This window comes from Aptenodytes forsteri, unplaced genomic scaffold (genome assembly GCF_000699145.1).
Source record: "Aptenodytes forsteri isolate BGI_AS27 unplaced genomic scaffold, ASM69914v1 Scaffold296, whole genome shotgun sequence".
Lineage (NCBI taxonomy): Eukaryota > Metazoa > Chordata > Aves > Sphenisciformes > Spheniscidae > Aptenodytes > Aptenodytes forsteri.
Window position 1 is genome coordinate 691,319 of NW_008796181.1, and position 21,655 is coordinate 712,973.

A 21,655-nucleotide genomic window follows, 5' to 3' on the forward strand; every position below is an offset into this window, starting at 1 on the left:
AGTTAGGCTATTACCTGTCATAACAGTTGAAGTCGTCTAACCAGCAGCCTTTCTTCACCAGCTCAATGGAGCCTGAGTTGTTTCTCCAGGAGGCGTAGCAGTGGAGCCGCTTGTCCTTCTCCCCCTCGCAACGCTCCACGCCGCTCTGGTTGGTCTTCTCCAACTCCCAGTTGGCGTTGTAGTAAATGCATTCCCTTGTCTCAGCCTCCCCATGGCCTGGTCCTGAAGCAAAATTCAAACCCCAAGTACGTTCAGGCAAAATCAGAAACAGATCCCGGGAGACGCATCTCCACGTGGCTTTGCTTTAGGTGATGTATATGTTTGCCTCCCTGGGAGCTAAGCAGCTCATCGACGTGAGCTTCAGCATGGTGTGGAGGGTTAATCTCCTTTGCTGGTGTGAGGTGGGGAACAGAGAGGTCAGGTTTGTCTAGGCTCACAACAGGAGCTCATGGTGAGGTCAAGAGCCCAGCTGAGACCCCCCCCAGGTCTCCTCTGGCCAGTGCTTCAGCCACAGGACCCTAACAGGGGGATGTTCAAGGCAACCCATAAACAGTATTTTCTAACCACAGAAACCCTGTTTAGGAAAGGCGACCTCCTGGGGTGCTACTTGCCGCTTGTTGTGATGTCATACAACGGAGTTACCCTCCCTCTCCACCACTATTTTGGGAAACACCACCTAAAAATAAATGGTTTCTTACGTGGGTAGGATGTAACTGAGAATAGATAATATTCATCCTGCAGAGGAGGGCCAGACCAGTGCCTATTCCTCACTTAGATCCCAGTTCAGGCTTATTTGGGTAAGTCTCCATACGATAAATGCCATGTTTTTAGCTGTGGTTGACATGGCTCATGCTGCCTCTCCACCCAAGCAAGACCTTCAGCAAAAAGCAACTCCATTCCCTGAACAACTCTGGCCACCCCAAACAGACGTTTGGCCACCACAAACCAAGGAGTCTCCATAGCCTGTGGGTCTTTCCCCCATTAGAGCCTTGTACCAAAGGACCGAGGGGTTCCTACTGCCCCAAGTGAAACAGTTCCCACATGGCCACCATGGCACAGAACCGAAACATGATTACAGACACATCCATTAAAAACAGAGTCAAGTAAGGGAACACTGATATCTGCAGGTGACCTGTTTTGTCCTAAGCCTTAGAAATCCTCTCTTCATTTGGAAATATTCTGCTTTGTGGCATTTTGAGGATTAGTTTAAAATGAGAAGAAGAATGAAACAAACATACGACATATAAGCAGACACCCAGAAAAGGTACCATGAAGCTCGTGATTTTGTAAATCCTAGATGCCCTGCAGCCATCTCTCTTTGGGATTACCCAACCCAAGGCAAGGTCAGACCTGGCTGTTATTTTGATGGATTGCAATCATGGAAAATGTAGGTATCCCAATAAAATGTGTTGACAACTGGGTAGAAAACATGAATGTGTCCCGCAGGATGGCGAAATGAAAGTGCTGCGCTCCCAGAATAGCCAGACCTTTGCAAAACGCAGAACTAAGTTTCTGGCTGGAAAATTTTGCAGTGCTTTCATGCCTATCTTCTCCAAAGGCTGTGCAACCTTTAATGTTGAGATTAAGGCAGTCAGGGCCACGTCTGGACAATCTAAATGCAACCCAGCCTGTGATTCCCACTCAACATGGCAAACCAGCCACTTCTGAAAGGTCTCTACAAGGTGATGCAATTTAGTCTTCTTAAGACACTGAACAGCGAGTGGCTTACAGTCGGCAGAGGAAACACCCAGCCTGGGCACAGGCACCAGCTCCAGGCCCAGGATACCTTCTGTAGCTTCATCGTTTCCATACCTGAACACCCATCCACTACTGATGTAAGTACCCTCGCAACACCCAGCCAGAGAAGGGAGTATTACTCCCAACTGAAGATCCAACACGCCAAGATTAAACGACTTGTCCCAAGTGAGCAGGATGCCGGGGGAAGCCTGACCTGCCTTTCCACAGCCTGCAGCTCCTCAAGTTGCCAAGTCTCCAAGCTGTTACCCGGTGGCAGGATTCACCTCCAATTTCACAGTGCATGGAGAGCACTTTAGAGACGGCGCTTGAGCTAGAGATTGCATTCAAGCTATTGCATGTAGCCTGATCTGCTGTAGGGAATCAACCTTCTGCTATCAACTCAAGCAAGGGGTGCAGATGACCTGGTATGGAGCAGAAGTGGAACTGCAAGAAGGTTGCAGGAGAAACCATAGTTTCTGCACAAGCTAGGGGTGATGTGTCCAGCCTGCTCCTGATACTGACACCTGGACTCAGCGATGGGTAATCTTCATGGTACGGAGCAAACACATCAGACTAGGAAGATCTCTTCGCAAGTTGAAGAGGTGTTCAATCCTTCAATAACTCTTTTTTGGGAAGAATGTTTAATCTGCATCGTGGGAGAGACTGAAAGGGAGGAGGGGTATGAGAAAGTCATAAAGCTGACTTCTGAAACTGGAAATTATATTCAAAGCACACACAAACAAGAGCTCAATTTCAATAGCACCTGCAGGTTTTATCGGCACTTGCAAAGCTCCATCTGAGTCTTCCTCTGACAAGTTGCTTACTATAATAAAAACAACCTACCAATATCCCTCAACACAGAACAGTGTCAATATTGACACTCCTTGTTAAAGCCTTGATATTTGTTCTCTTGATACTTACACCACGCTTTGTTAGGGCAGACTAAGCATTTTTGCTAAATACTGGTTAAATCAGCAGGAAAGTGAAGGAGCATTGTCTTGTGTGCGGGGAAGGCAATATCTTTTTATTTATAAAGGAATGAGTAAATATCTTAGCTTCATTGTAATACTTCACATGGCTTCCAGCTGATACCTAACAGCTAATACTCACTGTCATCTTCTGGTTCAGTCCTTGAAATACATTTTGTAATATCATTTCCATCATCCCAAACCAAATCTCACTTCTGCTCTAGATGGAAATTTCCTCTCCCTCCCCAACCCCATCTCCCAGAAAGCAGGAAGGTTTAATGAACCATTTGCCTGGGAAACAGCCCCAAAATCTAATCCTGGCTCAGCCACCTCTGTCTGTAACCTCGAGCAATATTGTGTAGCCTCTGTTTTCTCCACCTGCAACGAGGGCCAATGCAATGCACAAAGCTGCAGTGAGATTTGATGTTTCCACTGTGCTTTGAAAAAGGAATGTTAAAAAGATGTGAAGCAGGAGCTGTATCGGCTCTGGGACCAGCAAACCGAGTCTGCTAAATCCTGTGCTGAGCCCAGGCTCCCTTCCCCCAAGACAGTTGTCTTTTCTGGAACAAGTTTCAGCTGAAGACTAAGATCTGCTTGCAAACACGCAAACCCAACTCAGCAAACAGCAACTGCGCCAGAAAAAAGGCCTTTCGCAGTTTTTCCCCTGCTGTCAAAGTTTAGATGAATTGAATAAAAGCATGTATAAAGTTTTGGATGACTAAATACATGTATGTTTTCCTCAAAACACCTCCTAAGGATGCTTGCATTAAGGAGACGCTTTAAAAACCTGCACGTTTGCTACCTGCTTTCAGATCTTTTTAAAAAGCCATTTGGTAAGGATCCTGATCCTGCTGGGTGCTCAGGACTGCAAGAAACCCTTTTTTTTGTGCCCAAGATGGTCTCAGCAGGAAGGGGCACGGCTCCAGGACTGGGTGTTAATTCACCTGCTGCTTTAGCTCATCAAGAAACACTCACACCTTGCTCTGTAATGGATCACGCAGAGACCAAAGTTTGTAGCTAACTGCTTTATCTGCACTCGCTGTGTTAAAACCCTCAACTGAATGGAGGGAGCGGGAACTGAAACTAGGTTTTGTCCCTTTGAGGGAGAATGGTGGGGTGATGGTGACTAAGTGGAGGAAATCTGAGCTCTGCTCCTGCATCTCCGGGAAGCCATGTAGTTTTTCCTGCCTCTTGTTTCCCCCTTGGGCAATGGGTATGGAAGTGCCCGTTCCCCCAAGGCCACTGGAGGTCTGTAAGAAACACCGAGCTGGACACTTCTGCAGAGCAACACAGGTGGGAGAGGCACAGATCAAGGCATGTCCTGCTTCTCATTTCAAGTTGCAAGAAAAATCGGAGGGTATTGCCCCAAAATGGGTGCAGGAAGCGCTTGTCTCCTTCCACCGTACACAGCTGATGCATTAGCGCAACGAGGGCTGGGTTGGACTTGAGTGGGCTTCCCTCAACCCACAGCAGCACGACCTGGCTCAAGGGAGGTGTTGAACCAAACCTGAGCAGCTGAGGGAAGGGACAGGATTAATTTTGGCAACAAAAAGCTTTTCCTGAAATAAAAGTGTTTGCGTTCAGTCACAAGCCACAGCTTGAGCTGGACTAAAGGGGCTGTGCGTGTGTCCCTGGTCGTGCCCTTCTCTCCCTGCGATGCTCTTGCCATCTCCCTCATGCCAGCATTGGCATGCGGTAGGAAAGCTCCTGACCTCCTTCATTTGGTGGCATTGCCTGGTAAGGACACCCATGCTTAGCTTCTGGCAGAAAGTCAACAGGGCCTTGGTGTAATGAGATCTAAAACATCTGCTAAGCAAGTGTTGGAAGATTGCTGTCGGAACTTGCTTTAATTCATTGGGCCCTCATTCCCCTCCCACCTAACCCAACTCTGCCAGCCACAAAGCAAAAGTTGGAAAAAAAGCTGTTTCCTACCCAGCAGGGACTCCCATTACGTACAGGCAAGAGGTACAAACGCAGGTGGGATCTGCTGGCCCCTGCCACATGTATGCGTTTTACAGAGGAGATGTTTCAACCATGGCTGCAGAAACTACCACAGGCAGAACTGCCTCGTTGCATAGGCAGCGCTTTGCAGAAAACGCTGAGAAAGCAAACCAGGAGCACGCACATCGGGCCGGAGCATGGCATCTCCAGCAGCGCAGCCTGCTATCAGCCTCAGTTCTCTCCATGGAAGAGAGCCTCGTGTCAGCAGCCGGGCAAAAACGATAAACGTTTTAATACCACGATCCACAAACAGTCATTTAAGGAATAAAGTCTGAAGTCCTGTTTGAAATCAAAGTCTAAGGAAGAATTAGGCTTTGTAGGAGCAGATGGGTTTCTGGCATCCCACCGCATCCACCCAGCACTTTGGGGATGACGCAGAGTGGCTTCTCTCAACACCTTCCTCAAACAAAAGCAGCACACAAATACCTTTACACAAAACACCACCAAGCCCAAATAACTCCCAACACATCATGAAGGCAGAGGGAGGCTACCCACCACCACCCATTTTTGGGGTGAAAGTCAACTTTTTGACCTTAGTCCTGAGAAACTATCATTATGTCAATTCCTTTGGGTCAATTTTCTGCTCCAGATGACTGAAGCATCACTAGGATTTTGCCAAGCAAGACCCCCAGCACCTATCCGAGGCACGTAATGATGGGAAGAGCAGTCGAAACACCGTGCAACATGGGAAGACCTCTCTCCTCTACTTGGGAGTTGCGAGGCACAGAGGGAGCTCATTAAAAAGGGTCCTCTTGAACTGAAGGACTTCAGGCTGCTGAGGCATGGGACCTTGCTGCTGATCTGAGACTAAACTCTGCTCTTCTGATTTGGAGCTGCCGACAGATCACTGAGGCTGTGTCATTATCCAACAGCTGCTAAATTATAACCAAGATCCAGTGTAGCAACTCCAGGTCTAGGTGTTAGCAGTCGCTGGGCTCCTTACTCATAATTAGATATGTAGGGAATATCTTCCCCAAGGCTGAAGGCTGCTATAAATCTCAGCTCTTTATCTCTGCCTGTCCCCTTTTTAAAACCTAAAATGAAAGTATATATGAAAAGATGGGATGTGTCAAAATAGTCTGCATAAACACTGAGTGATTTACCAGACAGTCTGTTTGCCTAACTGTCAAAACCACCGGGCTTTATACATGAAACTGTGTATGCAGCTGAAGTTATTTGCAAACACTTAGTTATGTCCCTATATAGCTATTTGTACATGTAATTTTATAATATAAAATGACAGATTGTACACTGAATTGGGGTAATTGCCCTCTAATTTGGAGGGTAATTGCATGTAGCAATTAAGCAACTGCGGATGCATTCTTGCATGTGTGATTATGAAAGTCGGGCCCTTTGTTTGAGGTTTGGGTTTGTTTTCAAGAGCTATCCCTCAAACCACGGCATGGTTCAGCAGAGCTGGGAAATAAGAGGCTGCTGGGCACTCACCTTGCAGCGCAGCATCTGCTGGGATCAGCCACTTCAGCATCAGCTCGTGCCCGCCCCTTCCCATTGCTCAGCACCTGCAGGGATGCTAAATCAGCCACCTACGAACCCAGGGCTGAATTTTAGCACATCCTTCAGTGGGGGGACCACGATCTAAGCATGTGTAGAGCACACTGGGAGGCATTGGTGGGGAGGGAAAGGCAGGGAAAGAGGGCTGCTGCCCCCCAGCTCTCCCTCTCCCAGAAACCTGCCCAGAAGTTATGTGCAGGACCGCAAATTAAGACATTAAAATAGTTATTGCTAGCATTTTGGCTCCCAAAATCAAGCCAGAGGAAGGCTTGCAACTGGGAAAGTTTGGAAAATGTTGCTCTAGAGAGACCACCCATCTGCATCTCTACAGAGCCGATAATGAATCCGCAATTAGTAAGTGTTGCTCCAGCATTTATTCCCCAAGCGGAGTGATTTCATTCCTGCTGTACTTAAATAATAGGGTCTAAATACGTTTTTAGGCAAAGCATCAAACTAGCAATGACATCTGTGGTTAAGTATGTAACTGTACATGATTTAAAGACTCGTTGCTTGTATCCCCCGTTCTTTCACAAAAGCCTTGAAACGGCAGAGCCCCACGTAACAGAAACGAGCCCCATGTAACAGAAATGACCCCCCTTCTCAAGCCAAAACTTCACCCCACCTTTGGGGACCCCCATGGCCAGCGTACACCCAGGCACGGAGCCATCAAATACCCAGGGCTTGCCCCTTCCAGCCAGCTGGATGCAGGGATGGGCAGTGCCCTGGCTTATTAAAAAACCTGGTAAAGGATTGACTATTTCAAAATGTTTTGGTTCTTAAGCCAGATCAGGTAAAACCGGGCCCATGCAGCACCGAGAACAGCAAGGGTGTAACGCCAAGGGAGGATATTACTTTGAATTTTGTTTTCTGTCAATACATTCAGCATATCCCACGATAAAAGAGCTCTAAGTTTTCTAGTCAATCAATGGCTGTTAATCTATTATCTCAGCATATATTGCCATGGTAACCTGCAATGATGCCATTGACAACCAGTCTCAAAAGGACAGGAGGCTTTAAGTCATTTTCTTTTAAAATTAAAAAAGGAACTTTAATATTAAGAAATACATCCTCCCTGCTCACCAGGGATGACAACTCAGGGCTTCTATATTCACACCATGACTCACGCTTCACAGCTTCCACGGACATCTGTGTAGCACCCCCCCCCCCCCCATATATCTCTTTTTTAACTTGGGCTTAACTCAGTAAAAGATAACAAGGAAATTATTCAAAAGAATTAGAGCTTCATTACAATTTTCCCCCAAACTGCTAGTAAAACCTGTTTTGTAAAATATAGGGAGCATGTTTTAAAAGTCATTAGTACCAGCTCGGGGAAAGGATGCAATAAAGGTTTAATTCTTCTGAATAATTTCCCTGGTATTTTAAGTGGAATAGGGTGGATAGAAGAAGGATCCAGAGAAGGACATGCAGCATCCCAGCTCCTTACAAATCCATAAAACCAGGCAGATTCCTGTTTAGGGAAGACGGAGCTGAGTGAGATGACAGCGTTATTCGATTTAGTGAAATACTGAGTGTACACACACACACACACACACAGAGCTGATGAGATTAATCTCTTGGCCCAAAGGGGAGGATCACTCAGGAAAAGGTTTAGTAAATCATTCCTCTGGCCAGGCAGAGCGATCCAAGGAGGTTTGGCCAGGTCACCGGCTGGACTGGTGTGCAGCAGGACAGAAATGTTGCCAGCAGTTAATCAATTTTTGGAAGCAGTGCATTTTTGACTTGAACTCAGCTGGTCATTTCTATATTTTATTTAAAGAAGAGATCATTTTAGTTATCCATTAGAAAAACCCTATTTTGTAGCATTTCGGTTAAGGACAAAGCCAAAACATAATTAGACTTCTCCCTTTGCATCGCTAACTGTATCTGTCTCCCCAAAAAAAGGTTTTAGTTCTTTAATAAAACCATCAGGGAGATCAATCAAAAGCATTTAATGCCATGGTGCTTCTGCAGTTCATGTTTAAATGCACTTTGGGTCACAAACGAGGCAATTTGGACAGCAGAGCTCAAACCAGATTAGTAATAACACACAAAAAAGGCCCAATTTCTTTTTCTTTTTTTTTTTTTTTTTTTTAATACGGATACACACTCCTCCGCTACACCCAAGAGGATAAAAACAAAATCAAGTCAGCCTTGACGAACAGAAAGTTACGCATCCAAAAAAAGGCCCCGCCATCGACCGCCTGCCTGCACGCGGTGTGGGGTGGAGGAGAAAACGTGAAGCTGCAGACTGCCCAGCCAAACTTCCCGAGATGCTGAGATGCTGTCTATCCATGTGTGACTGTCCCCAAGGGCGCCACCTCCTGCAGGACCTCTGCCACAAGCATAGCAGGCGAATGCCAACCGCTCCTCCATCCACCCTTGCTCATTAGGAGGCACCTCCTCACTGCCTTTCCGCCACACCACCGAGAACGTGCCTTGCTCCATATAGGACTTCCACAGAGGAGAGGTTGTGTTTTCCCTCAGACCACGTGTTTTCGAACAAGCATATAGTTATTTAGATTTTTTTTTTCCCCCCCTCAAATTTGAGGTGTGCATTTATAAAAGCATTAAGCAGACCATTTATTTGGCTTGTAACAGCAATGACTACCCTCTGGCATGAAAAATGGACCCTCATGGGCTAAGCACTGTGCAAATAAGCTGCCGAGAAGGTTGTCTCAGCCCGCAAACTTTGCGGCCTCAGTGACAGAAAATATTAGAGTTTAATGACAAGATTAAGATATTTCTAACTACATTCCTAAAAATCAAATGGAGGGCAGATTTTGACCAGATGCCACAAATCACTAAGTAAAATATGCAGCAAATTCTGAAATGACATTTAAAGCATAATCACTTGTTCTCTCCCGTTCTCCTCGGGAGCCAGCATGAGGTCTCCAAAGAGCATGGGAGGAGGAAGTGAAATCACGTATGTTCGTAAATATTCCCACACACACAGAGCGAAGTTTTGAAAAGCTTTCAAAGCAAGCCTACAAAAGAAATTTCCTTCCAGGCAAAGAGATGAGGACACGGGAGCATCTCCTTGTGGAGTGCAGAGATTTAAGGAACAGCAATACCTTTCCCAGCTCTTTCACGTGTGCCTGCTCCATCCCACCGTCCTCATCCTCCCATGCCGCTGCCACCAGCGGAAATGTCTTTCAGAGCTCCTGATTTCTAAGGTCTTCTCCAGGGAGAGACTGATGTGTCTAACACACCACAGCCCACCTGGCAAGCCACAGAGAGCTTCAGTACCCAAACAGCAGCACCTCAATTCATAATCTACATGTGGTCCTCTGAGATTTATCAGCAGGGACATTTCAAATATGCTTTAAAATGTGCTGAGTCTACTAAGATTGGGCCCCAAGTGCTTTTCTATTGATTCTGCTTGACATTTCCAAATACCACAATTCCAAATTTAATTCACTGGTAATTGGAAAAACTGTAATGCATGTAAATGGACAAGAAGATGTTGGAAGTCCAAAAGGTCAAGCATCAGGAAAGCGTGCCCCCAAGAACTAAATGATGTTTGTTTGTCTTCTTGTCACCCTCTTCCACTTGAACAATCAAAGCTCAGAGTTGGGCAGTTTTCTCAGCAGGATGGAAGAAGAAAGGAAATTAAAAAGCACAATCACTCTGAACTGTGGGACAGGGCTCAAAATCACTGTTTTAAACTCCATCATTGACCAAAATTCAAATACACCATAGAGATGACTCACTTAACCAGCAGATTACAGGAGCAAGTGGGAAACCCAGAGAAGAATTAATCTGATAACTCTGTCAGTAGAAGAAGATTCTCCCTATCTAGAAATCAGGTTTCTAAGATTACCTTTCTGCTACTCCATGGCTTTACAGGCATTGAGCTGCTTCTTGCCAGCCAGCTGAAGGGGTGGCAGTGGCCGAGAGAAAATCTTACCAGACGTGTAAGTTCAACCCTCAGTTCTAGTGTGACGATGGACGTTTGCTAGCTGATCCCAACTGGGGTCTCTACTTTATTCACCTGAGAAAGCCAAACTTCTGCTTCAGAGGAACCAAGGGCTTCAGCAAGAAGAAACACTGCAGGACTATCTGGGGGATGCTTGCGCAGCTCTTTACGTAGAGCCCTGAGTTGCAGCAAAGCCCATGGCTCCCTACAGCATGCTTGAGGGTTCAATGTTTTGATGGGTAATTAAGTCCTTTCGGGCAAAGACCATTCTCATCAAAACACAATATGACAAAATTCCCATATTTCCCCATGTTCTGGAGAATAAAATGCGCAAATTTTAGCTGCCAGTCCGACCCGCATTCGCCAGCGTGGGAGCAACTGCCGATGCTCTGACGCCCTGGTGCATTTCAGCTCAAAGAGTAAGAATACGGTCGAAGTACATTGCACAAACAAGCGCTAGCAGAATTTACAGCCAGTGTTACACTGACGAAGGACAAGCATGCATTACCACATCCCAATTAGAGCTTCCTCAGTTCAGCCCACAGCAGTATGTATGAAAACACTTGACAACTCCTTGAAGCAAGCTACATCTTTTACATTACATCCTAGATCTTCAAATCATTCAAGTTTTGCAAAAGAAGAAACCACTGACTTAAAAGCCTCTTTGCCAGTGTACACTGGTATTTCAAGAGTTAACAAGCTTCAGTCAAAGCATGAGAAGGTGGCTGAACCTAGCCTGAAAGAGAAGAGAGGCAGGAAGAAAAGCAACTCTCTAGCCCTTGCAATCACACACTAGCCTTAAGCCCTCCAAAAGGAAGTAAAGACATTCCTAAAATTCTTTGGAGGATGAGAAGCAAGTTGTCAGCTGAATCAGAAGTCCATTTCTCCCGTCTTTACGCTCTTAATGGCAAATCCCACATGAGCAATTTTAAAAGCCTCTTTTACAATGGAGTTTTCTCCCAGGTGGCTACAGCGTATCTAGGACTTGTCTTGTGTTTACAGAAATGTACCTTTCTCCTTTGGGTCTATTGAAAAAAGCTACCGTCAAATGACCTGAGGAAGGAATGTAGCACAATCCAATACCATCATGCAATTTCCAGTGATTGTTTCTGTTACAATAATGAAAGGCACGGAAGAAACGGCTGGATAACTACAGTGATTCTCTAAAGACAAGTTATAAAAGAGATGCTGAAGAGATATTATGTAAGGGGGGGTGGTGGGGGTGGTGGAATAAAGTCACCTATTAGCTTTCATCTTAATTACATGCACTCACCAGCGTCCGGATTCCACTTTGAAATAAAAATGTTTCTGAGCAGTTTGTCCCAGAGTGTTGAAACTCTGCCTGTTACACAGGCGGAAAACAGTAAAATAATTGTGTGCTCTTGGACAGGTCTTCTCCTTCCTGGTGTTTTACAGTTTTCTCAAGCCATAAGGAAGACTAAAACACTTTGCACCACAGTGCGCACATGGCACGGAAGGAGAAGCACTTACTCTCCACCCGTGTCCGAGCTTTCTGGATGACATGAGCTCAACAGCTCCACCTCAGAAACTGCATACATCCCCTTCCAGTTCAACTTCCTATTTAGATGCCCGTTCCCATGGTGACCAGGCTCCAATATTACGTAAAACAACATAAAGTAATATTCTAAGATTCAGTACTGTACTCCTAGACAATTTCCTAACCTCAGATAGGTGGGAATCTCCACAAGCCCCATCTCTGAGGCTGCTCCCGTATTCAGATGCTGATGTATGAGAATAAGGAGACGGAGGTGCCCTTGCCTGGGCACTTTCAGGGATGCCACAAGTATTTAGAGGGATTTATCACTGGAAATGCAATGAGAACTCAAGAGCAGAGAAGGCTGCGGGGAGACCTTATTGCAGCCTTTCAATGTATAAAGGAGGCTTACCAGAAAGATGGAGAGAGACTTTTTACCAAGGCCTGTAGTGACAGGACAAGGAGCAATGGTTTTAAACTGAAAGAGGGTAGGTTTAGATTGGGCATAAGGAAGAAATTTTTTATGATGAGGGTGGTGAAACACTGGAACAGGTTGCTCACACAAGTTGTGGATGCCGCATCATTGCAAGTGTTCAAGGTCAGGTTGGACGGGGCTTTGAGCAACCTGATCTAGCGAAAGATGGCCCTGCCCACGGCAGGGGGGGTTGCCTAGATGATCTTTAAAGGTCCCTTCCAAACCAAACCATTCTGTGATTCTATAATGGAGACAGTTGGGTCTCTGAAAGAAAAACAGCAGTATGTGGTTGTCAGCCTCGATTACACAACTGTTGTGGTGACAAGAGGACATTTGATCCCTGGTGATTCTCATCATGTTGAGTGTTACCAGCTGTGACCCAGTGCACACAGCACTGCTCTGCTGCCAAAGTCACCATCCTGATTCCGCTACAAGGCCACTAACTGCCCCAAGTCACCCCCTGATTTGCCATGCCTTGGTTTCCCCTGTAGATGAAAAGGACTATCAACAGGCATTGACGTCTGAAGCGCTATGTAAGACCTAGCTGAATTTCTAAGCGATCATTTTATATAATCCTCCCTCTACCAACCTGAACACTCAGTGGAGAGACCTTTCCTGATATCAGAAAGTAGGTCAGACCTTGACCTTGACAGAGCAAACCATTTCAAAACGTGAAGATACTTTACATTTCTTTCTCTTCCTTCTCCTCCAGATTCCAGTAAGAGGGCAACTAAACCACCTTGCAAAAAATCTTTCAAATACTCCCTCCATAACCTGCAACATGATCATCTTAGGCTGCAGTCAACCCCTTTCCTTTCTCCTCAAGAGCTTCATCAGCGAGATGCAATAATTACTTGTTTACCTCCATGTGCATGAGTCGTAAGATGAGAGGTGCCTGCAGGAACATACACACAGAGGTCTGGCAGCTACACAGAGATGAGCAAACTGCAACCCTGAACACATCTTCTCACTGCCTCCCCCTGCTCAGATATACCCGGGGACACAGGTGTGCAAACTACTCCCACCTCTCTAATAAAAGGTGCAGTATGAGACATTACCATACACTCCTGTTAATCAGCAGGAACAGAAATGGAAGACATACCACCAATAAATTCCATTTTTCTCTAAATAAAGTAATAAAAAATTCCAAGGCAACGTGAAAAGTTTCACTGAGACAGCAGCCAGTTGAGCAACAAAACCACTAAGCTATCCACTAGGTTTGAACACACGGGTCTCAGTGCTCTTCAGCCAATTTTCCTGAACTTTGGTAAGGCGTTGCAGCTATCCCAGAAGAGCAAACAAAGCTTTCGACAACTTTTCGGAAAGCGCAGGACCGTCCACCTGCTTCCACATGGACAAGCAGGTGAATGCACCTGCCCCAGGCAAGGCAGCAACAAGGACAGGAAACTCCCCACCTTCTATATCTTTCTTTTTAAGGTCGGAGCAAAAAATAAGACTACAGGAGGGTTTTAGCCCACCACTACATGTCCACATTTCCCCTGGGTATCACGCCACGGTTCAAGCTTTTCAATATAAATACTCTAGTACAGGATTTACTTTCTTTAATATAATAACCCCAGCAAAACATAACCTATCATTCTAGCTATCCTGGGACCTCTGGTGAGCACTAAGAGATGCACTCTTCCTAATGCTGAATTAAGACTGGAGAATAATATTGCTGATCGATCTCCTCCATCTCAAAGATGGCCCCTACTTTGCAAGGGTGAGACAACTGATGAAGGGCGAGACAGCTGATGAAGCTACAATCACAGCTGGTGGGATTCAGGTTCAAAACAAATCTGGAGAAGGCGGTTCCTCACGCGAAGGGCAGGCGATGCGGGGAACCCCTTCTCAGAAGATGCCCTGTAATGTTTTAAGAAGAACCACTTGCGCTTGCTTGTTCTGCCATTCCTCCCCAGGCATCTTTTGGCCATAGATGGGGACAGGCCACCGGGCTGGGTGGGCTTTTGTTCCGGCCCAGTCCAGCCATTGTCCACTTCCTATACTAAATGTCTCCAAACTGGAAAAACATCATTTAAAAATACTTCAAATTTTGCAAGACCCAAGCAGCTACTGCTAAACCTAATGCAGTATGTTACTGGCTGCAACTTCGCTCTTCATTTCCATTTGACCTATCCAGACAGTCTGCATTTCTTTTCATGTTGGGATTCGAGGAACCCAATCCCTTCGAACAACTGCCCCGAGCCCAGAAGTGCCATTTGGAGCCAACAGCTGCTGGGAGAAGGACACAATGCCTCCACAAGCTCTTCCCTGCCAGAGCCCATCCCTGCTCCCCTTCAGATCAACCCTTGCAACTGTTTCACAACGGGCCGAGATTTTGCACGGGGTTTTCATCTGTTCATTGGTATTTTCCATCTTAACAACTTTTTAATGTTTTACGTAGCAAGGATGCCCCTGCCATTTAAAGAGGGAAGCATGCAGTAGTAATTATTCATTAACAACACATCATAAGTGACCTTTACACTGAAGCAGAGGAAGCCGCCGTGCCTGCCCGGCTGTATTCTGGAAGAAGATGTGGGCCAAGAGTTTCAAAGGGAGTAAAGATTTTCATGCAGGGTAGCCAACCTAAGCTACCTTGAAAAGGTGCCTGATTCTTGAGGGGACAAAAAAAAAATGTTTAAAATGTCTCAAATTAAGTATCCACAAGCCACTACACAGTTTTGAAAAATCTAAGCAGAGAGGAGAAGCCACCATAGTGGTCAGTCCAAGCTGGTGTCTCACAACCACCTTTGATCTCTGCATAGCAATGAACTAACATATTGTCTTCCTTGCCATAAAAGGTGCATTTCTAGCATGAGATAACTAATGGGGATTAGCTATTTCACAGCGAAATCTGAATGATACTGGTGTTTCTACTGAAAAGCAGTTCTACGGATTGAATCAAAAGCAAGGGCAGAACTACAAGCCTTGCAGCAAGAGCTGGAGTCCCTTGTTTACAGCAGGCTTTTCTAGTGGGATAGGGACTACATGTTAGTTATGCTGATACAAGCCACACGTCCCTAGCGTAGCAAAAATATAACTCCTGTCCCTGTGCCACTGCTTTTTCAGAAGGAAATAATTAAGCTCTTTTATTCTTGGAAGAAGACTAGTCCCATCTTACATTGCCATCTCAGGCATACATGGATGCACGTAGGAAGCAGAGCACCATACACACAAGTGAGAAGCAGAGCCAAGACACACACACACACAAGGTCCAGGCATCAGAATCGTTTGTGAAGTAAAAATAACATGCATCACTTTATGCATGATTACATTTTCAAAAGCAAAATGTGTTAGGGAATTTTTTTTGAAGACAGCCAGTAACGTTTTGCAAGGATCGCTGACTCAAGCCCTCGATCTGGCTGTTTAGCTGATGACTGGAAAACAGCCCTGGTTATGTTTATCCTTTAGACAAAGTCCAGCTAAAAATGCATCCAGGCTTAAATAATCTGTGTAACAATGACCTCAAAACCCCAAATACAACATTGCATTGCATGCAGGTTTCCCAACAGGATAAAGCATTGTCAGGGCTGATACCCAGCTATCCCCCTCTGACGCGCAGCCTACCAACGCGGCATTTTCATCTTTATACCACCATTACTGCTCTTGGAAGTAATACACTACCTCACTTCCATTTGCATTTCAATATGGCCCTGAGGCCTTAACATACAGCTGGTCCTCACTGCGCTAGTCTCTTCCCGAAGAGGATATTGCCTAAAGAAGGTGAGACAAAGGATGCACTGAGTTTCGTGTAACCTCACACATCGGCTCTCGGCCAAAACCGTGAGCAGAGCCTCCTGCATCCTAGCCCGGCGAAGCATCCCGGTTTACTTTGCAGCTCTCCATGCCAGCGCTGCTTTACAAACAGCAGCAAATGTCGTTATCCTGGTTATTGCAGGTGGGGAGAGCCGGAGGAGGAGGCACAGCTCCAAGCCCAAGGTTACACATCGGGTCAGGAACAAGCCACTAGGAATATTTGACTCATCAACATCAGAAGATCCCAAACTTTCCATGTTACCTAAACAACAAAAGCTTAATGTGAGACACTATAACGGGTCTGCTGAGCACACTTGGGAACTACAGATCTCACACGCAGGCTTGTGGCTTTATATCCATCACCTTGCTGTAAGTGCCCCTCTCTCCTCCCCCTGCACAGCCCAACCCAGCAGTGGTTTTGCTCCCACCACGAATGTTGCCTTCAGTGGGAGAGAAGGACTTCATATATTTTTAAGACATTCATACACTTATACAGTATTATGATTTAGGATTTGTGAGCTCTTCCAAGTAGGGAATTACTGTTTTTTTCCAGACTGAGAAGTACTTTTATTCACACACTCAGTGTCTCCCACCCCAATGCTGGCCCTAACCCCCCTTTCAAACCCACCACCCTGGGGCTGAGCACAGGCAGAGATGATAAATGTGACCAAGTGCCTCGGACCAGCCATGCAGCTGATTAACCCTCTCTCTTCCTCGGAGAGCTTGGGTCGGTCACATCGATTTTGCTCGTGCCGTCCGGGGGATTGGCAGTGACCACGTTGGGCACGGGGAGATGGTCTCTCCTGCCCCGCGCAGGGTCAGCCTCCGGCTGCTGGTAAGCAGAGAGCTGCAGGCAGGAGGATCCTCAGACCCATTTTAAAATCAACTTAAAACAGGGCTGTCGTGGTTTAACCCCAGTCGGCAACTAAGCACCACACAGCCGAAAACCAGGACAAGGGCGATGCCTCTCAATCGAGCAGGCAGCGCAAGCCTTGCCAAGATGCTTAAGCTTTCAGCCGCTCACTTTTCCCATCGGCTGCGTGTGTGTTTATTCCTACTCAACCACCTGCACGTCCCAGCCCATCCCCAGCCTCGACCACAGAGCTGCTGCGCATTTTTTTTTTTTTTTTTTTTTTTTTTTTTTTTTTTGGAAGGGGGAGGTGGGAGGGCGGGCTCAGTGCGGAGTAGAACATACTTATCTCTCCATCCATAAAATAAATATATAATTTTTTAAGCAAGGACACATATCAAAGAGCACAGGATGCAGTGCAGTGACTCATGCAACCGGCAAAGTACAAAATTGGCTGCATGCATGCCCGCGTAGGGCATTCTGCAGCTCTTCCTATAATTAGTCCTTCAAATGCTAGAGGGGAAAGTAACAAATTCAAAGAGGTTCCACTTCCCAATTATTCACATATTTCCAAATCAAATGGTTGTCTGTCAGAGAGCAAGATGCCATTGCCCTAGGATATCAAAATGCAAACTGAAAAGTCTCTCCAGGAACAGGATTTGCTTTCATTACATTTATATCACCTAATTCATTTTAAGATTATATATAATTAGTCTCTCCCTCTATCCCCCCCCCCCCCAAAAGAGAGACAGGCAATTTCAGAACATACCTCACGTGCCAATGGCGCTTCTTCTAAGGCAGCAGGCTCTTGCCTTTCAAACAATATACGGAATTTTAATTTCTTTTTTTAGCATTTTCTTTCTTTGAATCGCCAAATCTTTTGGGTGCGCATTAGCACCAAACTGCTTCCACAAGATTTTTTTTTTTTTTTAAGCAAACACCTCTGAGGAACTTTTTATCTTTACTTTTCATTTGCCTTCTGACTGCCTGAGATTTGAGGCTACCCTCCCTGATGTTTTACAGCTGTTTCCCATCACCGTCAGACCCAGCACACTATCTTCATTTGAACATCTCACCTTTCATTTGAAATCCTCTTGATTCCAGCAGGTAAACCCCCTGTAAGGTTTAATACGAGAGGAACCCAAAGTGCCCGGATCACTTTCTCACCAACACGCTATTAAAGCATCGCTCCCAGCAAGGATGCAATTTTCTTTAACTAGAAAAAAGTAAGCCCCGCATCCTGAAAAAGATTTTCAGCAAACACATAAGGAGACCCCTGAGATGGGCAAGTTATTTCTGACCAGCTATGAGTATAAAGGAATGATTTCATTATTGTTAATTTTTTAATAGGGAAGGAGGGGGATCTTTCCCCATGAGGGAGAGATGGCGTTTGCTGCTGCTTCCTGCTCTGCTCCAACCTTCTGCTGAGATTTCCCTGAATTTAGGGGGAAAAAAAAAATCACATTAATCATCAACCATTTTAGCACAGATGATGTTGGGGCTAGATGAAAAGCATCCAACTTCTACCGGAGGTGAAACAGCACAGTATCAAATACAAGGAATACACCTGATGTGCACCGCCGCCGTCCCAGCACAAACCACCCGGTGGGTTTTGCTAAGATGAAATCAAATGTTTCTCTACAAGAAGAAGATGCCACAGAGGTGTGACGACTCTCGACAGTCCAGGATCCCACAGGATTTCACTTCTTTGCTACCACCACCCGCAATCCCAGCTGCGGCCCTGTACCTGTCCTCTTCACCCTTTTGAAGCGATGGGTTTGTGGGTTTTTAAGCAACAAAACAGGGAAATAAGTTCTTAGAGCTTCTTCTAATTTGCAAAACCAATTTATAAAAAAGCCCAAAAAAGCAAAGAGATGTTTCACCCCATTCCCACAGGCACCCACGACCCTGGGCAGCTGGTCCTTGGATCGATGCCATTTAGCACCAGGGCTTTGAGCACTTCTATACGACTAAGAGAAAAATACCAGAGCTCTTAACTCGGATAACTCACAGCCCTGAAGGTGAAGCCAGGGTGAAGATGGGCTCATTTTATCACAAAATAAACCAGGTGAGGGCAACCTCAAAGGAAGGTTTTTAGCCTGTGCTAAAATAAGGACCCGGCACTAGCAGGCAGGGTTGTCTGGATGTATAAATAGCTGAAGCAGAAAAGCATCACAATCCCCCATGAAAAGAGAAGAAAAAAAAAGAAAAGGAAGACAAAAAAAGCATTATTTAACTCAAGGAAAATGTGGCATCCTGCACTGCTTCCAACTGGCAGACCCAGGGGAGCGCAGTGGCCGGAGGAGCCTCATGGCTGCACACCCCACGTGCCACCAGCGCCTGTCATCCCTCCGCCCTGCCCAGCAACAACCGCGCTGGGTGCGGGGACACCGGCGCTGGGGCCAGCCAACCCACCTGGGACCACCGGCACAACGCCAGCGGCACAGGCAGGGAGAGGATGAGGAGGCAGCCCGGCGTGGAAACCTCTGCCGGAGCAAAGGCATCCCAAACACATCTCAACCCCTGCGAGCCAGGAGCTTCTCTCCCTACCCCAAAATCTGGCCGAAGGGGTCAGGGAGGAGCATTTCTGGTTTGGCACGTCCGGAGCTGTACACACAAGCGAGCACCGAGAGAGGAAAGGGTGATGGAGTGGTGGGAGAGCCTGCCTCAGGCATGTTAAAAGGGGAAAATACAGTGACCACTTATACCCACCATAGATTTTTTTTTAGCCTAATGAGTTCCCAGAACCACCTTGAAAATTTCCCCATTCCCTCACACAACCCTTGGTGCAAACGGCTCCCACAGAGACACCTCCTGCAGAGCCAGCTAACTTAGAGTGGGCCTCGTGCGAATGCCCCAGAAAATGGTGGTTTGCAAGAAATTTTGATCAACCTTGATCAGTGTCTTTGAGTTCCCAAACCACCTTGAAAATTTCCCCATTCCCTCACACAACCCTTGGTGCAAACGGCTCCCACAGAGACACCTCCTGCAGAGCCAGCTAACTTAGAGTGGGCCTCGTGCGAATGCCCCAGAAAATGGTGGTTTGCAAGAAATTTTGATCAACCTTGATCAGTGTCTTAAAAGCAGTAAGATCAGGAGCATGGGCTCCATTTCGTTTTTTAAAGTGTGTTTACTTCTTTTTCTCCAACATTCTAACTGCTTGTACGCCGCGCTGCAATTCCCCACTAAGTCCCAGCAGCTTATTTCCAGCTTTACTCAAGGTTTTTTTTTTTGCAAGCTGCTCGTCCTCAACTGGGAAGCAAAAGTGCTGTTATCCCTCCCTCCTGGCTGATCCTCAGGTATGACTGACATATCAGCGGCAAAGGATTTTCCACATCATGGGTTCCCTCTTAAAATCGCAGCAGAAGATTGCTGCCTGCAATCGGTTTGTGGCTTGTGCATACACGGAGCTGTTCCAGCAGAGCTGTTCAGGCTCCCGTTCCTCCTGAATACCCACAGGCGAGCATGTTTATACTGGAATAATATTGTTTTGTTTCAATTTAGCCTCGTGCATATATTGTAATGAAATATAACAGATTAAAAATTAATCTCCGCTCCAGATTAGGAATATTTACATGCATGCAGCCATTTAGGAGCAGCTATTTCACATTAAATTCATATTGCGTTTTAATTTCAATAGCACATCTGACCACATCTTTAGCAGACACTTCTTAGAAGCTGTAGTGCTCAAGAGCAGGAAAGCTAATGAGTTCCTGCAAATACTTTCTGTATTCGGGAATTAGTAACACTTTAAACCGGGTAGGCAAACATGGGGTATGTTGAGCGAGAGCATTACAACAGCAGTCCAAAGAGCTCTTCCCAACGCAGCATCCAAGGAGCTGTTGGCAGCAGCACGAGGCAGGTTTGTGCCACTGGAGAAAAGCCTCACGTGGATGCGATTTCACTGCTGAAGGACAGAGGAACCCACCTTCCCTGCAGAGACTCAAAGTCACTCGAGGACTCGAAGAGCACAGCACTCAGACGAGGACATCTTTCCCACCGCACCCAGTGTTTTGGTGCCAAGACTTCCTGGATGCATCCAACTCCCCCCCAAATTCCTGTCTCGTCCCCTTCTGCGGGGTGTCCTCTTGCTCATCAAGTAAGAGAGTGTGCAAACCAGAAAGCCGCTGCCCTGAGTTTGTCTGTACCGAAACCCCCACTCACAGCTCCAGGGACACCCTCCGTGTCTTCCTGGCACACACCAAAGACAGTGCCAAAGGTGCATTGGATGGGGGATCATCACCGTAACAGCAAGACGTACCGAAAGCTGCTGCAGAACAGGAGTTCAAAGTCTTCAGGAATCCCAACTATCTGCTCTCCACAAAATCTTTGTTTCAAAGAGCAGCAGACAGCAAGATCAAAGCACGTGTGAGAGTCCCCACAGACCTGAGCAACTCCAGGAGGGGCTTCCAAGTGCCTCAGCAGATATTTCCCTTGGCTTCTGGAAGTAGGGCTGAGTCAATACCAAGTGCTTTTGGGAAATCCCGCCTTGCAAACCATCCGCCTGAGGGATGGCAAGAACAGAGCATGCTGCAGCACTGCTAGAAAGCAAGTGACTTTCTCATGCATTTCAACACACAGGGAAGCCCGATGAATCCGCAAGATGTTTTCTGGGGCACAACAAGAATCCCAGACTCAGGGCATCCTCAGTAGGAGATTAAGGATTGACAAATTTTTTTTCAGAGGAGTCATCTGCATCAGCCAGATGTGCCTTCCAGGCAAATGCTCCTGATGCTACATTCTCTCATCTCATTATCCTAGGATGGAAGATTTCTATCTCCCGATTCTTATTTCCGTCTTCCACTTACAGATGAAGGACACAACTTCTCCACAGTTCCTCTTGGAAGCACACAAACTTCTCATGCTGGACTGCACCTGGGTCAGGGCAAGCCCCGGTATCAATACAGGCTGGGGGATGAAGGGATTGAGAGCAGCCCTGCCAAGA

At 46.3% G+C, this 21,655-nt stretch overlaps 1 protein-coding gene across 1 annotated transcript in view; it reads right to left on the bottom strand.

The window, feature by feature from the left end:
* Window positions 1–21,655, bottom strand: part of ACVR2B (activin A receptor type 2B) — a 99,343-nt gene that overhangs the window by 18,751 nt on the left and 58,937 nt on the right. The window contains exon 2 of the mRNA XM_019474259.1: window positions 15–222. Coding sequence (XP_019329804.1) covers window positions 15–222 — 208 coding nt within the window. The remainder of the gene's footprint in view (window positions 1–14; window positions 223–21,655) is intronic.